The 17,638-nt window shown below is 40.0% G+C and overlaps 1 protein-coding gene across 6 annotated transcripts in view; it reads right to left on the reverse strand.

Moving 5' to 3' along the window:
* The window catches only part of MTUS2 (microtubule associated scaffold protein 2), a 701,667-nt gene that overhangs the window by 386,585 nt on the left and 297,444 nt on the right, over positions 1–17,638 (reverse strand). For 5 of the 6 annotated variants that reach the window (XR_009213198.1, XM_032150559.2, XM_032150560.2 and 2 more), the window contains one exon: positions 11,443–11,640. Coding sequence is in view for 5 of the 6 variants with exons in the window: in XM_032150559.2 (XP_032006450.1) it covers positions 11,443–11,640 (198 nt within the window). In the remaining variant the exon portion in view is untranslated. The remainder of the gene's footprint in view (positions 1–11,442; positions 11,641–17,638) is intronic. The other variant, XM_032150562.2, reaches the window with a different exon arrangement.

A 17,638-nucleotide genomic window follows, 5' to 3' on the forward strand; every position in this document is an offset into this window, starting at 1 on the left:
CCTCAGCTTTGGTGATGCTGGTCGTGTCTGACACTCCCCCTCCTCGCTGACCGAGCCTTCTCCGGCTGTCTCCTATCTCCCACCCCCTCAACCTAGATAGATACTCCCTGCACAGTGTGTCAGCTTCCCTCTTCCCATTTCATTCTGCATGCACTCCCTCAATGATGTCAGTCACAATTCCAAACATCACTTATTTTCCATGGCTGCTCTCTTTATTTTCAGCCCAAATCTGCTGGATGTAGTTATAGGAATGGAAGTATGCTGCTGTGGATGTAGTTATAGGAATGGATGTATGCTGCTGTGGATGTAGTTATAGGAATGGATGTATGCTGCTGTGGATGTAGTTATAGGAATGGACATATGATGTAGTTATAGGATGGATGTCTGCTGGATGTAGTTACAGGAATGCTTCTCAATATGACCAAACCCAAACTCATCAAAGCCTCGCAAATAAGCTTCTCTTCCTGTACACAGTGTGGAATGGCACTTTCTGACTCTATCATTCCCACTGTAACCCCCTAGTTTGGGCTCCCATTAACTCTCTCCTGCTAATTGCTGCCTGTTACAGGAGCCCAAAAAACCCTCTGACATAACCATATAAATTATTTTATTTCTCCTTGCAAAAAAAAAATTATCAATCTCTTCGCTCCATCTACTGCCTTCGGAAAAATACCACAAGAGTTTTTACGAACCTTCCCAGAAGACAGCCTACGCATGTTACAACAATGCATGAAAGCACATACTGTTGGCAAAGTTCCCATGAGAAGCAAGATTCGTCTAGAAGCTATGTTTGCTTGCTTTTTGATATTCTCACTCTGCCATAGTCTCAAGTGAAATTAGAGTTGTGACAAAATGTGACCTCTGACCTAGAGTTTCTGCTAAGATAAAAGCAATAAAATGTATGAAAATGTTTCCTCCTCTTCCTTTCCACCTCCTTGTATCTCCTCATCTTCGTTCTGGTACTGGACTAATAATCCAAGATGCTCGGCATTAGAGAGAGGGTAAGAGCAAGAAAATAACTCCCAATCATCTCATAGCTCTGCGTTTTACGGAAAAAAGCAAGGCAGTAAAACCTTTGCACTGTTCTCTGTTATTGTTCTAAAATTTTTATCTTATTAAGACAGAGAAAAAATAACAAAAGTAAAGTCTGGCCCAGAGGGAAAGCATCATTAATTTTGGCAGAACCAAGATGTCTCATGCCCAGTTTCCCTTCTCCAAACTACTTTATTCACTATTATCATATTAATTTTCCTTGAATACAATTCCATTATTCCTTACTTAAGACCATAAGTGGTTCCATTTTTTATACAGAATAAAGTCACAGAATACCAGCTCTTGAGAGCCCAAATTGGACAATTCATTTAATCCAATCCCTCTGAACTTTATGATAAAAATCTTAGTCCAGTGAGGTTAACTGACTTTTCCAAAGATCGTTCCATTATTGAAAATGCTGGGTTTATGCATATTATACATGCTAATGTCATATTTCTTATCTAAAATATGATTTCCATAGCTCCAGGTATCTTTTCTTCATTAAACATATTGAATGAGCTAGGACATCCTAGAATATGGCACTTATAAATTTTATAAACGTCTAGAGAAACAATATGATTTCTAAGTTAGATCCAGATATCTGAGTTAAGGTGGATAAACTAGGAGTTACTGAAGCAATAAAGAAAATATTTTCACTTAAAGGCAATGCTCAAAAATACTCAGAAAAAAATGTTCTCCTTTGTAAATGTGTGGGAAGGAAGCAAAGAAAAGTGGAAAGAGAAAGAATTGAATGTGTGGGAATAATTGGGAAGATTAACAGCAAGATTCAGTAAAAATGATTCTATTTTTTTCTTATAAAGAATACTTTAAAAATTTCATAATTACAGATTCCAGGGAACTAGATACTTAAATCCATCAGTGACATTTGTTTGACTTCCACATTTCCAGAGGAAATCAGAAGCTTATTTTAGTTTTTGTTCTCTTTTTCACCCACCCAAATTGGGTTGAGATGTTTGACAAAGTAAGTCCTAGTACAATGGAAATAAGGCTCTAGCAAAATGAGAAGCTGTGCAAAGCCCTTTAAGTACTGTGAAATCAAATGTTCCCATTCTTCCAACAGATATCGAAAAGGCACAGAAATAAAATCAGATCCAACTCTCACTTCCTATTTTGAGCAGAGGTTTTAAATGCCATCAGCTTAGATTAATGTATTAGTCACCTTGCATAAGTATGTTTCATTTACAGGGAAGCCAAGTGAATACATTAACTAAATGATAATGTGCTAAAGGCACGCCATAGCCTTTTTAAATAAAGAAATCAAAACATGATTTTCCTGTCTGTATTTTGTAAATGTCCAAACCACCACAAGTTTACAACTCAAAAGAAAGAGATTGCCATGAAAATCAAATGATCGACCTCCACTTTCATGTCTCAAAAACGGTATGTTTTTAGCTTAACACTCACTCAGAAGGTTATTCACCATACATGTGCGAGGTGGTTATAAAAATTCAAAACTAGAATATATGTTGTCTGCCTGACTCAGATGTCAGCAGAAGCACTTTCTTTACTCCATCACAGATACATTAATCCACCATGGTCATCTTTCAACTGAGCTTCTGAATCCTTATACACATGGCCAATGGATGGAAATGCCCACAGAAACATTATTATTATTGGGCAAATCTCCTTTCTAAGCACTTTGCAGATATTAATTCCATCTGATGCTTCCATCAACCCTATTGATGGTTTAACTTATTTTAATCATTATTAATATTATTATTATTTTACAATGAGGAAACAGAGAAAAATTAAGTAACTTGCCCAAAGTCACAAAGCTAACAAACTGCAGAGGTGGGATGTGAGCCCAAGCAGTGTATCTCCAGAGTCTGCACTCTTCACCACTACTGTGTCATCTCATCAGTATGGGGAGGTATTGGCTAAAGGGTTCAAAGTTTCAGGTATTCAGGGGGAGTAAGTTCTGGAGATCTAATATACAGCATGGGGTTGATTATTAATAACACTATTTTGTGTACTTGAAATTTGCAAAGAAGGTAGATCTTAAATGTTCTCACCACACATACACATACACACATATACACAGAAGAGGTAACTATGTGAAGTGATGGATATGTTAATTAACTTGATTGTAGTAATCATTTCACAATGCATATGTATATCAAAACATCATCATGTAAATATACACAATCTTTGTCTGTTATACTTCAAAAAGATTAGAAGAAAAAAGGTTGCCTAAGAGCTTTCTAGGGACCACTAAATGTAAAAATAAAATAAAACAAAAAAGAAATAAAAACTAATACAGAAAGAAGGTGGGGTTTTAACCTTCTTCTATGGAAATGTTCAAACATACACAACAAGTGAAGTAGTACAATGAATCTTCATGGTTCCATCATCCAGCTTCAAATATTTTCAAATATTTGTCAATCTTTTTTCACCTATCTTCTTCCACCTCTAGTCCCCCCTGCCACTTTGGTGGAGTATTTTATAGCAAATTCAGAAGGCTGTCAATTACCTAAAACTAATGTGAAAGAATTCCATCTGAAGACATAATGCAGTAGCGCTGAGCCAGCCTGGAGAGGACCTGTAGGGCATGAGGTCTTTCTTCATCTCACTCAGGGTGCATGGATACTTCCCCCTTCCTGCGCCTCCTCCCTCCCCTGCCCACCAAATGCTGTGTGGTCTTCAATCATAGCCATGCTAACATTTCCCTGCATGGCTTTATGTGCATAATCCTGTCTCCCCACTCCCTGCAAGGGTGAGTGAGGACTCACCCTTGTCCAGGTCATGGCAGCCCCGGCACTGAGCTTATGCTTACCACATAGAATATGCTGAAAGAATGTAGAATCGGAAAAGGGTAAGCAGATAATCTAATCTTCATAAAACAAGCCAGCCAAGAACACTGAAGCAGTTCAACTAGACATTATTTGTACTATAAATAAAAACGTTCCCCAAACCTTCAGTTTATCTTATAACCAGAAATGGCCAACATCCTTAAAAATAAAACAAAACATGCTTACAATCTAATCCTATCTCTGGGTGCAACTCATCATTGTCTAAGTGTTTCTGAAGAGAATGAACAAAGACATCATTAAGAGTAATATCAAATAGGCAATAGCTTCTCTGAAGTCTGACCTCACAAGTCACCTTCGGCTGCTTTTTCCATGAATAAAAAATGACTCTCTCTTTGCCGATGAAGATGAGATGGGTTAATGGCTGTTTCAGTAAGAGTTATTAATAACATTTCTTGTCAACCCTGATCTTATTTAAAATGCACGTCAGACGTAGAAAATCAAATGTGTTATGTATGTAAATGTATTTTATAGTCTTCATAAGTGTAAATCCTAAAGTTAACATTGCAAAAAGCTTTCATATTAACCCTCATTTTCATTGATTAACCTTCCAAAAGGCTAGCAGTTTTCCACTTCAGATTATTATCCCCAGAACCCAAATCCTATTCAATAACTAAAAGAACATGTACTTATTTTATATATTAAAACAATAAATAAAACTCTAGAATTTAATGAGAATATCTATACTTGATCTTACACAAAAGGCCGAGAAGTGATTAATGAGAATATCTAACCTCCTCAAATCAAGACATCTAAGTTTGGAAACTTTGAAATTCTCTCACAAATAGCCTCAAAGGTAGGGTTTTAGCCCAATTCTTTAAAAACAATTAAGTATATGCAAGGAGATATATAGGTTACTGGATACTTGTGAGACTACTAAGTCAGTCTTTATGATGTTTATCTCTGAATATATTTAGAGTTCAAAGGGTTTTCTACTCTTTGACTTATGTAAATTATCTCTACGTATACCACAGTCAATAAAAATATTTTAGAGGTCCCAGAAAACTGAGAGAGTCATAATTATGAGCTTCGTCAACTATGAAAATCCACGCATAAAGTAAAAATATGTTCCCAATACAAAATACTCTCAAAGACACCTAAGTTACTCTCAAAAATCTTTTTCCATACCCTTACATAAGAGAAAAAGTTTATATTGGGAGATAACTTCCCTTAAAATTCTACTATTGTAAAGGACAGTGTCCTTTAGTGTGAGAGATACTAAAATTATTAAGAGGCATAGCCCCTACCCCCTAAGAGCTTATAGTCTGTAGGGGAGAGAGAACATAAAAACAAATAACTACAAGAGCTAGTAGGTAATAAAAGTGATACAAGCCAAGAGCCCTAGGGGTTTCCAGGAACAAAAAAATCACATTGAGGGATTTTTAGAGGAAGTAAAATTTGAAATGTACCTAAAAGTGATAGAATCTGCAGAGAGAGATGGCAGGTGGTGGGGATAGGGATAGAAGGCTGGGGGAGGTGTATTCCAGAGATGAATGGTTTAAATCAAAACCAAAAGGCAGGAAAGCACAGAGACCTCATAGAAAAATGTGAGCAACACATTTTTGTTACTCACATTTGGCTGGTTGGGAGTATACGTCAGGATGGTATGCAGGAAAGGTGGGAGGGCCAGGTCATGGAGGACCTGGAAAGTCTGACAGGTGAAGCAGGCATAGGGGCACCATGCAGCAACTGAAACAGGGTCAAAGGGAAAATTACCAAGGACCATGTGCTTTGTGGATTAGAAAGCCAAGGTGTACCAGGAATAGCTCAGGTGAGCACTACCACAGTTTTAACAGAGATGAGGAGAGAAGAATGAGGATAGGGTAAGTGCCAGAAAGAAAGAATTCACCAGAAATGATGAGTGAACAGAAAAGAAGGCAAAAAGCAGGCATGACATGGCCAGGTGTGGTGGCTCAAGCCTGTAATCCCAGCACTTTGGGAGGCTTAGGCGGGTGGATCATGAGGTCAGGAGTTCAAGACCAGCCTGGCCAAGATGGTGAAACCCCATCTACTAAAAATACAAAAATTAGCTAGGTGTGGTAGCACACGCCTGTGATTCCCAACTACTTGAGAGGCTGAGGCAGAGAACTGCTTAAGCCCAGGAGACAGAGGCTGTAGTGAGACGAGATCATGCCACTGCACTCCAGGCAACAGAGCAAGACTCCGTCTCCAAAAAAAAAAAAAAAAAAAAACAGCAGGCATGACATAATGCTGATTTTGAAATTCCCAGCCTGGGTTGCCAGGAGATCACAGATATCATTAAAAGATAGAGCAACTTCCAGAGAAGGTTTTGGTTTGTACTAAAAAATGAAGAATTTGTTTTCTGAAAAAGTGTTCAGTTTGCAGTGAGTTGGGCCACCCGGTTAGAGATACCTGATAGCTCATTTGAAATGCAGGTGAGTAGTTCTAGAGGGACATCGGAGCTAGAGATATAGATATGAGCATTGTGTCTAGACTGTTAAGGGCTGAAACTGTAGATCAGATGACAAAGTGAAGACTAGAGAGACCTGAACGACACATTCTGAGAACAAATCTTGGGGAGCTCAAACATGTGGGCTTAGCACCCAGGAGACAAACAGCACCATGATGTTTGTGCAGTGGCAGGCTGCACCAGGAATGGCAACTCCTCAGATTCAGGAAGTTTTCTGAATGCACCAACAGCACCGCTCCCCTACCAAAGATTTCCTAGAGTTCATCTCCACCTTCCAAAAGGCTGTCTGGCTTACAATCCCTTCTGAGAAACGACCTGATATCCTCATCAGAAATTAACCCTCCACTTCATGACACTTTTCAGGCTCCAAAAACATACATCCTTTGCCAGGATTATTTATGTGAACGTCAGCCTCTCTGCCCACCCCACCAGCTGTATCCCTACTTCCCTATCATCTGAATACTTCTGTGCACCAGGAAGAAAAAAAAAAAACAGGAGAAAAACTTCTAATTTTGTTTTTACTTGTTTTTTAAATTCTTTGCCCCATGATTTCTGTTCTTAGGTTATCCCGTGGAGAAAACATGGCAGTATTTGAAAAGAGAAGAAGAGGAGAAATTGGAAAGGGAAGCTGCAAATATCATATTCTTCATGTACTTCTTTCATAGGTATTTTCTGTTTCTTGGGCACCTAGTAAATGAAGTGCTATTCAGAATACATAATGACATAGGATCTTCCACATAAATTATTCTATCTTTGGGTGATATGATCTATTTTCATTAATGATTAATTTATGAAACCTAAGTCATCCTATTTTCCCTCCGCACATGTTCCTAAAGATTTTGCCTTTAAGTCACATCTGCCTACCCACTTGGAAAATCAAGTCTATACCTAATTACTGATTAATGTGATAACCAAGTACAGGTTGAGTATCCCTTATCCAAAATTCTTGGGACCAGAATTGTTTTGAACTTTGGAATTTTTCAGATCTTGGAATATTTTTATTATACCAGTTGAGCAACTCTAACCCCAAAATCCAAAATCCAAAATGCTCCAGTGACTATTTCCCGTGGGCATCGTGTCAGTGTTCAAAATAATTTTGGGTTTTGGAGATTTCAAATTTCAGATTTTCTGACCTGGGATGCACAACCTGTATACATTAGGCAATAGTATGTTTCCGACACTAAATTCTACAGTATGGTCATTATTTTTATCAGTAAGTTTCTATCACCTAAAGTATATTTGGGATCTTTTTTCATCTCTGAACATTATAAAAGAACTAAGGAGCCACATCCTGGGTCACACTGATCATGTTAAGTTTAAGTTCTAAGTTAGAAAATTACGTTCCCTCCTTCAACGTAAATATTTTTTGAAAAGCTATGGGTCACTAATTTAATTTGTAGTTTTATTTGAGGCTCTAAATGGGCCGACCTCATAATCTTCACATGACGAACTGGTAAGGGAATGAAGGGAGCTACCTGGGGCTATCCTGGAGGCACGATACACACGCACGTGCTGTGTGAGTCCACAGGAACTATGGTTACTTGTTGAAGATTACAAGGGGGCAACCTGAACTCATAGAGAGCACTTCCTAATGAGAGCCTCAGAGGTGGCTTCGGTGTAAAGCGGAACCATCTCTAGCACTTTAGAGTGTTCCCGCAGGGGCTGGCTGACAACCTGGGAAGCCTGAGGGGCCTCTCAAGTCAGCTCTGACTCTATGATTTGCTTTACTAATAGAAAGAAAGCATATTCAAATCATGCATATATCTTCCCTGTATACAGCAGCTTTAAGAAGGAAATAGAGTAGAAAGAACACCAGCCCAGGACCCAGGGCAAGTCAACTTGATCTCAGTTTGCTCAGCTATAAAATGGGTGGTAAACTGGATAGTAAGATACCTTCAAGTCCTGAGGACCCATGAACATAATTCATTTCCCTGTGCCTGTCTTGTTTGCCACAACCTTGTGGAAAAGGTAAAAAGACATAGAAGAGCACCTGACTTAGCCTCTGCTCAATGGGGTTGGGCTAATGGCCTGAAGCCTGAGCCCAGGGTGGATGGGGACTCTACGTGGAACAGCTGAGACCCCAAATGGTCCTGCCATCTCATGTCCAGGGGAATGCATGGGGCTCCCGTTTCCACATTCATCATCACTTGCCCCTCAGGACCCAGGGAAACAGCAAGGAAGAGCCCCAGTAGAGCCAGGCTAGCCTAGGAAACACTCATAAATTCAAAATGAGTCACTTAAAAGTGTCCCAATATAGCATTCCAGTCAGTGTGGACATCACTTAGACTGTTAATATGCACAAGCATCTAAAAATATGAATTATACATTTGCAAATACCATATGCACCACATAACGATGCTTCAGTCATCAACAGAACACATATATGACAGTGGTCCTGTAAGATTATAAAGGAGCTGAAAAGTTCCTATTGCCTAGTGACGTCTTAGCCATTGTAATGTAGCACAACACATTACTCACGTTTGTGGTGTTGCTGGTGTAAACCAGGCCTCCAGGACAGCCCTGATTTATCAAATAAAAGTGTACAATGATGTCCTAGACCTTCATATTCATTCACAACTCATTCTCTGACTCACCAAGAGCACCTTCCACTCCTGCAAGCTTCATTTGTGCTTAAGTACCCTATACAGGAACAGCATTTTTAGTTTTTAAACCATAGTTTTACTATACTTTTTCTATGTTTAGATATTGTTACATACACCAATACTCACTATTGTGTTATAATTGCTGACAGTATTTAGTACAGTAAATGCTCTATAGGTTTGTAGCCTAGGAGCCAAGGCTATACCATATTGCCTAGGTGTGTAGTAGGCTATCTCATCTAGGTTTGTGCAAGTACACTCTATGATGTTTGCGCCACGACACTGCCTAACAACATATTTCTCAGAACATATCCCCGTCATTAAGCAATGTGTGACTATAGATTCTTACCATGCTCATGTTTCAGATTTTGAAACATCTACTCTGAATGACATAATCCCTAATTACAGCAGTATTCCTTAAATGAATCCTTTGTGAAAATAACGTCTGCAAAAAGACCAGCTTTCCAAGAAGAAGAAAAAAGGACCAATTCTGATACCACATTGGCTGTTTCCATGAGCTGAAGCAGCAAAGCTTTGCTACAGCAAAGCTTTCTACACATCATCTCTGTAAACACAAGAAAGAACAGAGAATGAACAAGCTTGGAGAAGAAAGCTTTGTTGGAAAGATACATACCATATGAGAAGTTGATCTAAGGACTTTCAGCTCTCTCAAGAGCTTCATATTTTATTTATGCCCTGTCATCAAAGCATCATCTCTTCGCTAAAGAACCGAAACAAAATATTTGTTGACATTACATCTAATAACAAGTATAGGTATAATGATTAGTAGTACTTAGACAAATCAAATTCACGGGAGGTTTTTCTGTGATTTACTGGTGACGTAAGAATTACATATATAGTAGGTAGCAGATAATTAAAAATCAATTCTGACATATGTTTCTTAAAATAGAAAACAATTCTGGATAGACATTCATATAAAAGTGTGACTTTTAATATGAAGTCTTTAAACTGGGAGTTATTTTCTCTGGCACATACAGCTCTTATCCCCTGGGTGCTCACGGGTCCCCCTCTAGTATCCTTTGAAGCAGTGAGAAGAAATGCCCTAAGCGCACCTGCAATTATTCTGTCCACACCTGTCAGCTCTCTGTCAGCAAAAGCTGCTGTCATGTGGACACGGCTCATCTCGCCTTGAGGTTAATTTTTTTTTTAAGACATCAAAATCTTAACTCCTTTGTTGGAAAGATATATATCATATGATAAGTTTTTCCTTCATACTACTTTCTCTAAAAGAGAAATGTCATCGGGAATTTTATTAATAAAAATGATGATAAATAGTTGCTCCCGTATTTTCAAATCATCAGACTGCTAATACGCACATGCATATCTAAAAACACGAATTACACATTTGAAAACAGTTCTTTATTACATTCATGTTTCAGATTTTGAGACCGCTATTGTGTAATGATGTAATCACTAATTACAGTGATATTCCTTAAATGCATCCTGTGTGAAAGCAGGCCTGAGCTACGGCACCTTCGGGAAACCAACAGAGCAAAGAAAACGCCCTTAGAAACTGCTTACAAACACATCAAGACAAAGGGAAATGTAATGTATTACTTTTAGAAATAACTAGGTAGACCAAAATTTAGAACTATGCAAATGTTCCACACATCATCTCTGCAAACACAAGAAAGAACAGAGAGTAAACGAGCTTGGACAAGAAATTGACAAAATAACAAATCAATTGATCTCTCTCTTTCATATTATTCCAGCTCGATTCAACTTCTATAACCCCTTCAAAACAGCTCTCTACGTGGAAACCTCTAAGACTTTCCTGGGCCTCTGGCAAGGTATTGAAAACAACGTCTGAGACGTCATGGTTTCCCATCCAATAACATTGACTTTGAAGTGGAGACTGAGATGGGGTTTGGTCATCAAAGGCACAGCTGAATGGGCAACCTCCAGATCTTCCTCAGGGACATCAGCTGTTGTAACATGCTCTGCAGGTTATTAATTCATACTTTAAAATGCAATCTATAATACCAGTCTCAGGAAATGGGCCTGCAACAGCACCATCTCAGCTAATGGGGACCTTCCTGGGCATGGACTTGAAGAAGCTTGGCAGGGCTTTGTTACTTTTAACATCATTTATTTAACTTTCAGAAATCCAGTCAAGTGTTCTGGCAGTGTGAAGGCATTACTGGTAATCACAGGCAACTAAATGATTCTTTCAGCTAATATTAAATATCTAGTATGCTTCATGACAGCGCAATGTAGTAACGCCTTTCTTGGATCTTGCTTTGACTTCTTACCTAGAAGCAAAGCAAAGAGCTGCTGGAATCTGTCTCTGGATAAGTCATTTTCTACATCCTAAGAGGAGGTTACAATCTTTTTTTCCTGGCACACTAACTCCCCATAGCTGATGGTGTCAAATGGGCTATTTTTCTTCAGTAGATGAATAACACAACAATGGGAAGCTAAGGGAGGTGATCCGAATTCTTAAATAATCATGCAAAGAAAATGACACAGTTACACAGGCGCTCTGGTTTTAATTCAGTGCACGCACCCTACCCTGCCCCATTCCACTTACGGGTGGCCAGCCGGCCCTGCTCTGGCTGTGCACTGTCCCCGGACTGGGTGCTGGAGACTGAGGAGACGCTGGAGCTCCGGACAAAGCCAAATGCCGCCAGCTTGGCTGCCGGGAGACGTGAGTATCCGGGAGGACGGAGACCAGATTTCGGGAGATTGGATTTTGCAGCATTTGAACTGGAAGCTTTCTTTAAATCTGCTAAAACGAACCAGTAAAATAAAAAAATTATTCTCAGTTCATAATGAGATAAAGAATTCCACAGATTGTGAATTCGAACACAGTTCTATCATGAACAGACTAAAATTAATCTTGCAAGGTTTGATTCAATACATCTAAAACAGACCTTGGAAGAGAAAGGCCCCTTATATTGTGGGGTCGGGTGCCTCAGAGAACTCAGAGAGAAGGTGGTGCAGCCCCAGCCTGGACAAATTTACCATCTACTTAGGCAGAAAAATTGAAGAAGACAAATAACTCTATTTTAAGGCCATAAGAAAAGGTATCCAGTGCTTAAGACAATGAGTGAAAGTGAACAGTTATTGCTGCACATTACTCCAGATTTGTGAAATTGAGATACACCTTAAATTTTGACATACAATGGGCAAAGAACCATTGTGGTGAATATTCACTAGTAATTTTAAGCAGTTTGTAATAAGTTTTATGAAAAACATGTACAAAGAATCATCTAACCTTCTGTTGGTTACAGGAATGAGGAAGAGACAGTGTAGACTGTGGAACTAGCCAGGCTGGAATATCAGCTCTCCCAATAACGAGCTGTGTAACCTCAAGCCCTTGTCCTAACACTTAAAGCCACAGTTTCCTTTCATGTAAAGACTGGGGATGACAACACTGATTTTGCAAATCTAGTATAAATATTACTGCTTATACCACAAGAACTTGATATGTGCTCAAACTGATGTTAGATTTCTTTTCTCCTTTATACACTATCTGTTATGTTAGTCCAAACTTCAGAATTAGTTCCCAGATATGTGCAAAGTCAGCTTGTTTTGAACTAATAAAGCATCAAGTTATAAATCTAGCATCTCAGCATCCCCACATTCTAAGTCTGAGCCAGGCTCCAGCAATAGCAACTGCGATGATTATCACAACACTATGAGAAGGCTCTCAGCACCAGAGAGAATCAGAATATTGTCAATATACAAATGCTCTTTAATAGGAAATCTAAAAGGCTCAAGCTTCCTCACATGCTGTAGTGCTGTATAACTGTCCTCATTGATTCCTTTAACAACTTTCACCAGCAGACATACTTACCATGAGTGCCTATATACTGCCCATTCAGTGGCATTCTTATGCTAGTCCACTCTTCATTATCCAGTAAAATATTAACCAGGTTTCAGAGTAAACGAGGATTCAGATTAAATGACCATTTGAAAAAAATTCCATGTCTATAAATCCATGAAGAAACCATATATTAGAAAGCATCCATGTGTGGAAATACAGAGAGCAGCCATAAATGACACACTGGGTCTAAGTGGTACATAGAAAAGTACCTCTTCCTCTGCCAGCAGCTCCCCCGAAAGTGAGGCTATGGGGAGCCGTGTGTCCAGATAAAGGTAGAAGCTGCACAGCTATGGGTTCCTGATGCCTGAGTCAGGACTAGGATGGGGAGGAACCAAGTAAGCGCAAAAGGAAAAAGAAGCAAGGAGCTAGGGCTGCAAATATTCCCAACTCAAGCCTGTCCTAGTGCTTGGGAAAAGCACAAAAAACAAACAAAACCTCAACTAGAAAAGAAGAAACAGATTCAGATCCAAGATGGCCAAATAGGAACAGCTCCGGTCTCCAGCTCCCAGCCCCAGCAACACAGAAGACGGGTGATTTCTGCATTTCTGCTTCAGGTACCGGTTTCATCTCACTAGGGAGTGCCTAACAGTGGGTGCAGGACAGTCGGTGAAGCGCACTGTGCGCGAGCCGAAGCAGGGCGAGGCACTGCCTCACTCGGGAAGCGCAAGGGGTCAGGGAGTTCCCTTTCCTAGTCAAAGAAAGGGGAAACAGACGGCACCTGGAATATCGGGTCAGTCCCATCCTAATACTGCGCTTTTCTAACGGGCCTGGAAAACGGCACACTAGGAGATTGTGTCCCGCACCTGGCTCGGAGGGTCCTATGCCCACGGAGTCTCGCTGATGGCTAGCACAGCAGTCTGAGATCAAGCTGCAAGGCGGCAGCGAGGCTGGGGGAGGGGCGCCCGCCATTGCCCAGGCTTGCTTAGGTAAACAAAGCAGCCAGGAAGCTCGAACTGGGTGGAGCCCACCACAGCTCAAGGAGGCCTGCCTGCCTCTGTAGGCTCCACCTCTGGGGGCAGGGCACAGACAAACAAAAACTCAGCAAGAACCTCCACAGACTTAAATGTCCCTGTCTGACTGACAGCTTTGAAGAGAGTAGTGGTTCTCCCAGCACGCAGCTGGAGATCTGAGAACGGACAGACTGCCTCCTAAAGTGGTTCCCTCACCCCTGAGCAGCCTAACTGGGAGGCACCCCCCGAGTAGGGACAGACTGACACCTCATTCAACCGGGTACTCCTCTGAGACAAAACTTTCAGAGGAACTATCAGACAGCTGAATTTGTAGTCTCACAAAAATCCGCTGTTCTGCAGCCACCGCTGCTGACACCCAGCCAAACAGGGTCTGGAGTGGACCTCTAGTAAACTCCAACAGACCTGCAGCTGAGGGTCCTGTCTGGTAGAAGGAAAACTAACAAACAGAAAGGACATCCACACCAAAAACCCATCTGTACATCACCATCATCAAAGACAAAAAGTAGATAAAACCACAAAGATGGGGAAAAAACAGAGCAAAAAAACTGGAAACTCTAAAAAACAGAGCACCTCGCCTCCTCCAAAGGAACGCAGTTCCTCACCAGCAACGGAACAAAGCTGGATGGAGGATGACTTCGATGAGCTGAGAGAAGAAGGCTTCAGACGATCAAACTACTCTGAGCTACGAGAGGAAATTCAAAACAATAGCAAAGAAGTTAAAAACTTTGAAAAAAAATTAGAAGAATGGATAACTAGAATAACCAAGTGACAGAAGGGCTTAAAGGAGCTGATGGAGCTGAAAGCCAAGTTTCGAGAACTACGCGAAGATTGCAGAAGCCTCAGTAGCAGATGCAATCAACTGGAAGAAAGGGTATTGCTGATGGAAGATGAAATGAATGAAATGAAGAGAGAAGGGAAGTTTAGAGAAAAAAGAATAAAAAGAAATGAACAAAGCCTCCAAGAAATTTGGGACTATGTGAAAAGACCAAACCTACGTCTGATTGGTGTACCTGAAAATGATGGGGAGAATGGAACCAAGTTGGAAAACACTCTGCAAGATATTATCCAGGAGAACTTCCCCAATCTAGCAAGGCAGGCCAGCATTCAGATTCAGGAAATACAGAGAACGCCACAAAGATACTCCTCGAGAAGGGCAACTCCAAGACACATAATTGTCAGATTCACCAAAGTTGAAATGAAGGAAAAAATGTTAAGGGCAGCCAGAGAGAAAGGTCGGATTACCCACAAAGGGAAGCCCATCAGACTAACAGCTGATCTCTCAGCAGAAACTCTACAAGCCAGAAGAGAGTGGGGGCCGATATTCAACATTCTTAAAGAAAAGAATTTTCAACCCAGAATTTCCTATCCCGCCAAACTAAGCTTCATAAGTGAAGGAGAAATAAAATACTTTACAGACAAGCAAACGCTGAGTGATTTTGTCACCACCAGGCCTACCCTAAAAGAGCTCCTGAAGGAAGCACTAAACATGGAAAGGAACAACCGGTACCAGCCACTGCAAAAACATGCCAAATTGTAAAGACCATCAAGGCTAGGAAGAAACTATAGCAACTAACGAGCAAATTAACCAACTAACATCATAATGACAGGATCAGATTCACACATAACAATATTAACGTTAAATGTAAATGGGCTAAATGCTCCAATCAAAAGACACAGACTGGCAAACTGGATAAGGAGTCAGGACCCATCAGTGTGCTGTATTCAGGAAACCCATCTCACGTGCAGAGACACACATAGACTCAAAATAAAGGGATGGAGGAAGATCTATCAAGCAACTGGAAAACAAAAAAAGGCAGGGGTTGCAATCCTAGTCTCTGATAAAATAGACTTTAAACCAACAAAGATCAAAAGAGACAAAGAAGGCCATTACATAATGGTAAAGGGATCAATTCAACAAGAAGAGCTAACTATCCTAAATATATATGCACCCAACACAGGAGCACCCAGATTCATAAAGCAAGTCCTCAGTGACCTACAAAGGGACTTCAACTCCCACACAATAATAATGGGAGATTTTAACACCCCACTGTCAGCATTAGACAGATCAACGAGACAGAAAGTTAACAAGGATATCCAGGAATTGAACTCAGCTCTACATAAAGTGGACCTAATAGACATCTACAGAACTCTCCACCCCAAGTCAACAGAATATACATTTTTTTCAGCACCACACCACACCTATTCCAAAATTGACCACATAGTTGGAAGTAAAGCTCTCCCCAGCAAATGTAAAAGAACAGAAATTGTAACAAACTGTCTCTCAGACCACAGTGCAATCAAACTAGAACTCAGGATTAAGAAACTCACTCAAAACCACTCAACTACATGGAAACTGAACAACCTGCTCCTGAATGACTATTGGGTACATAATGAAATGAAGGCAGAAATAAAGATGTTCTTTGAAACCAACGAGAACAAAGACACAACATACCAGAATCTCTGGGACACATTCAAAGCAGTGTGTAGAGGGAAATTTATAGCACTAAATGCCCACAAGAGAAAGCAGGAAAGATCCAAAATTGACACCCTAACATCACAATTAAAAGAACTAGAAAAGCAAGAGCAAACACATTCAAAAGCTAACAGAAGGCTAGAAATAACTAAAATCAGAGCAGAACTGAAGGAAATAGAGAACACAAAGAACCCTTCAAAAAATTAATGAATCCAGGAGCTGGTTTTTTGAAAAGATCAACAAAATTGATGGACCGCTAGCAAGACTAATAAAGAAGAAAAGAGAGAAGAATCAAATAGATGCAATAAAAAACGAAAAAGGGGATATCACCACCGATCCCACAGAAATACAATCTACCATCAGAGAATACTACAAACACCTCTATGCAAATAAACTAGAAAATCTAGAAGAAATGGATAAATTCCTTGACAAATACACCCTCCCAAGACTAAACCAGGAAGAAGTTGAATTTCTGAATAGACCAATAACAGGTTCTGAAATTGTGGCAATAATCAATAGCTTACCAACCAAAAAGAGTCCAGGACCTGATGGATTCACAGCTGAATTCTACCAGAGGTATAAGGAGGAACTGGTACCATTCCTTCTGAAACTATTCCAATCGATAGAAAAAGAGGGAACCCTCCCTAACACATTTTATGAAGCCAGCATCGTCCTGATACCAAAACCTGGCAGAGACATAACCAAAAAAGAGAATTTCAGACCAATATCCTTGATGAACATTGATGCAAAAATCCTCAATAAAATACTGGCAAACCAAATCCAGCAGGACATCAAAAAGCTTATCCACCATGATCAAGTGGGCTTCATCCCTGGGATGCAAGGCTGGTTCAACATACGCAAATCAATAATGGTAATCCAGTATATAAACAGAACCAAAGACAGAAACCACATGATTATCTCAATAGATGCAGAAAAGGCCTTTGACAAAATTCAACAACCCTTCATGCTAAAAACTCTCAATAAATTAGGTATTGATGGGACGTATCTCAAAATAATAAGAGCTATCTATGACAAACCCACAGCCAATATCATACTGAATGGGCAAAAACTGGAAGCATTCCCTCTGAAAACTGGCACAAGACAGGGATGCCCTCTCTCACCACTCCTATTCAACATAGTGCTGGAAGTTCTGGCCAGAGCAATCAGGCAGGAGAAGGAAATAAAGGGTATTCAATTAGGAAAAGAGGAAGTCAAATTGTCCCTGTTTGTAGATGACATGATTGTATATCTAGAAAACCCCATTGTCTCAGCCCAAAATCTCCTTAAGCTGATTAGCAACTTCAGCAAAGTCTCAGGATACAAAATTAATGTACAAAAATCACAAGCATTCTTATACACCAATAACAGCCAAACAGAGAGCCAAATCATGAGTGAACTCCCATTCACAATTGCTTCAAAGAGAATAAAATACCTAGGAATCCAACTTACAAGG

The sequence above is a fragment of the Hylobates moloch genome, unplaced genomic scaffold (genome assembly GCF_009828535.3).
Source record: "Hylobates moloch isolate HMO894 unplaced genomic scaffold, HMol_V3 SCAFFOLD_4, whole genome shotgun sequence".
Classification (NCBI taxonomy): domain Eukaryota; kingdom Metazoa; phylum Chordata; class Mammalia; order Primates; family Hylobatidae; genus Hylobates; species Hylobates moloch.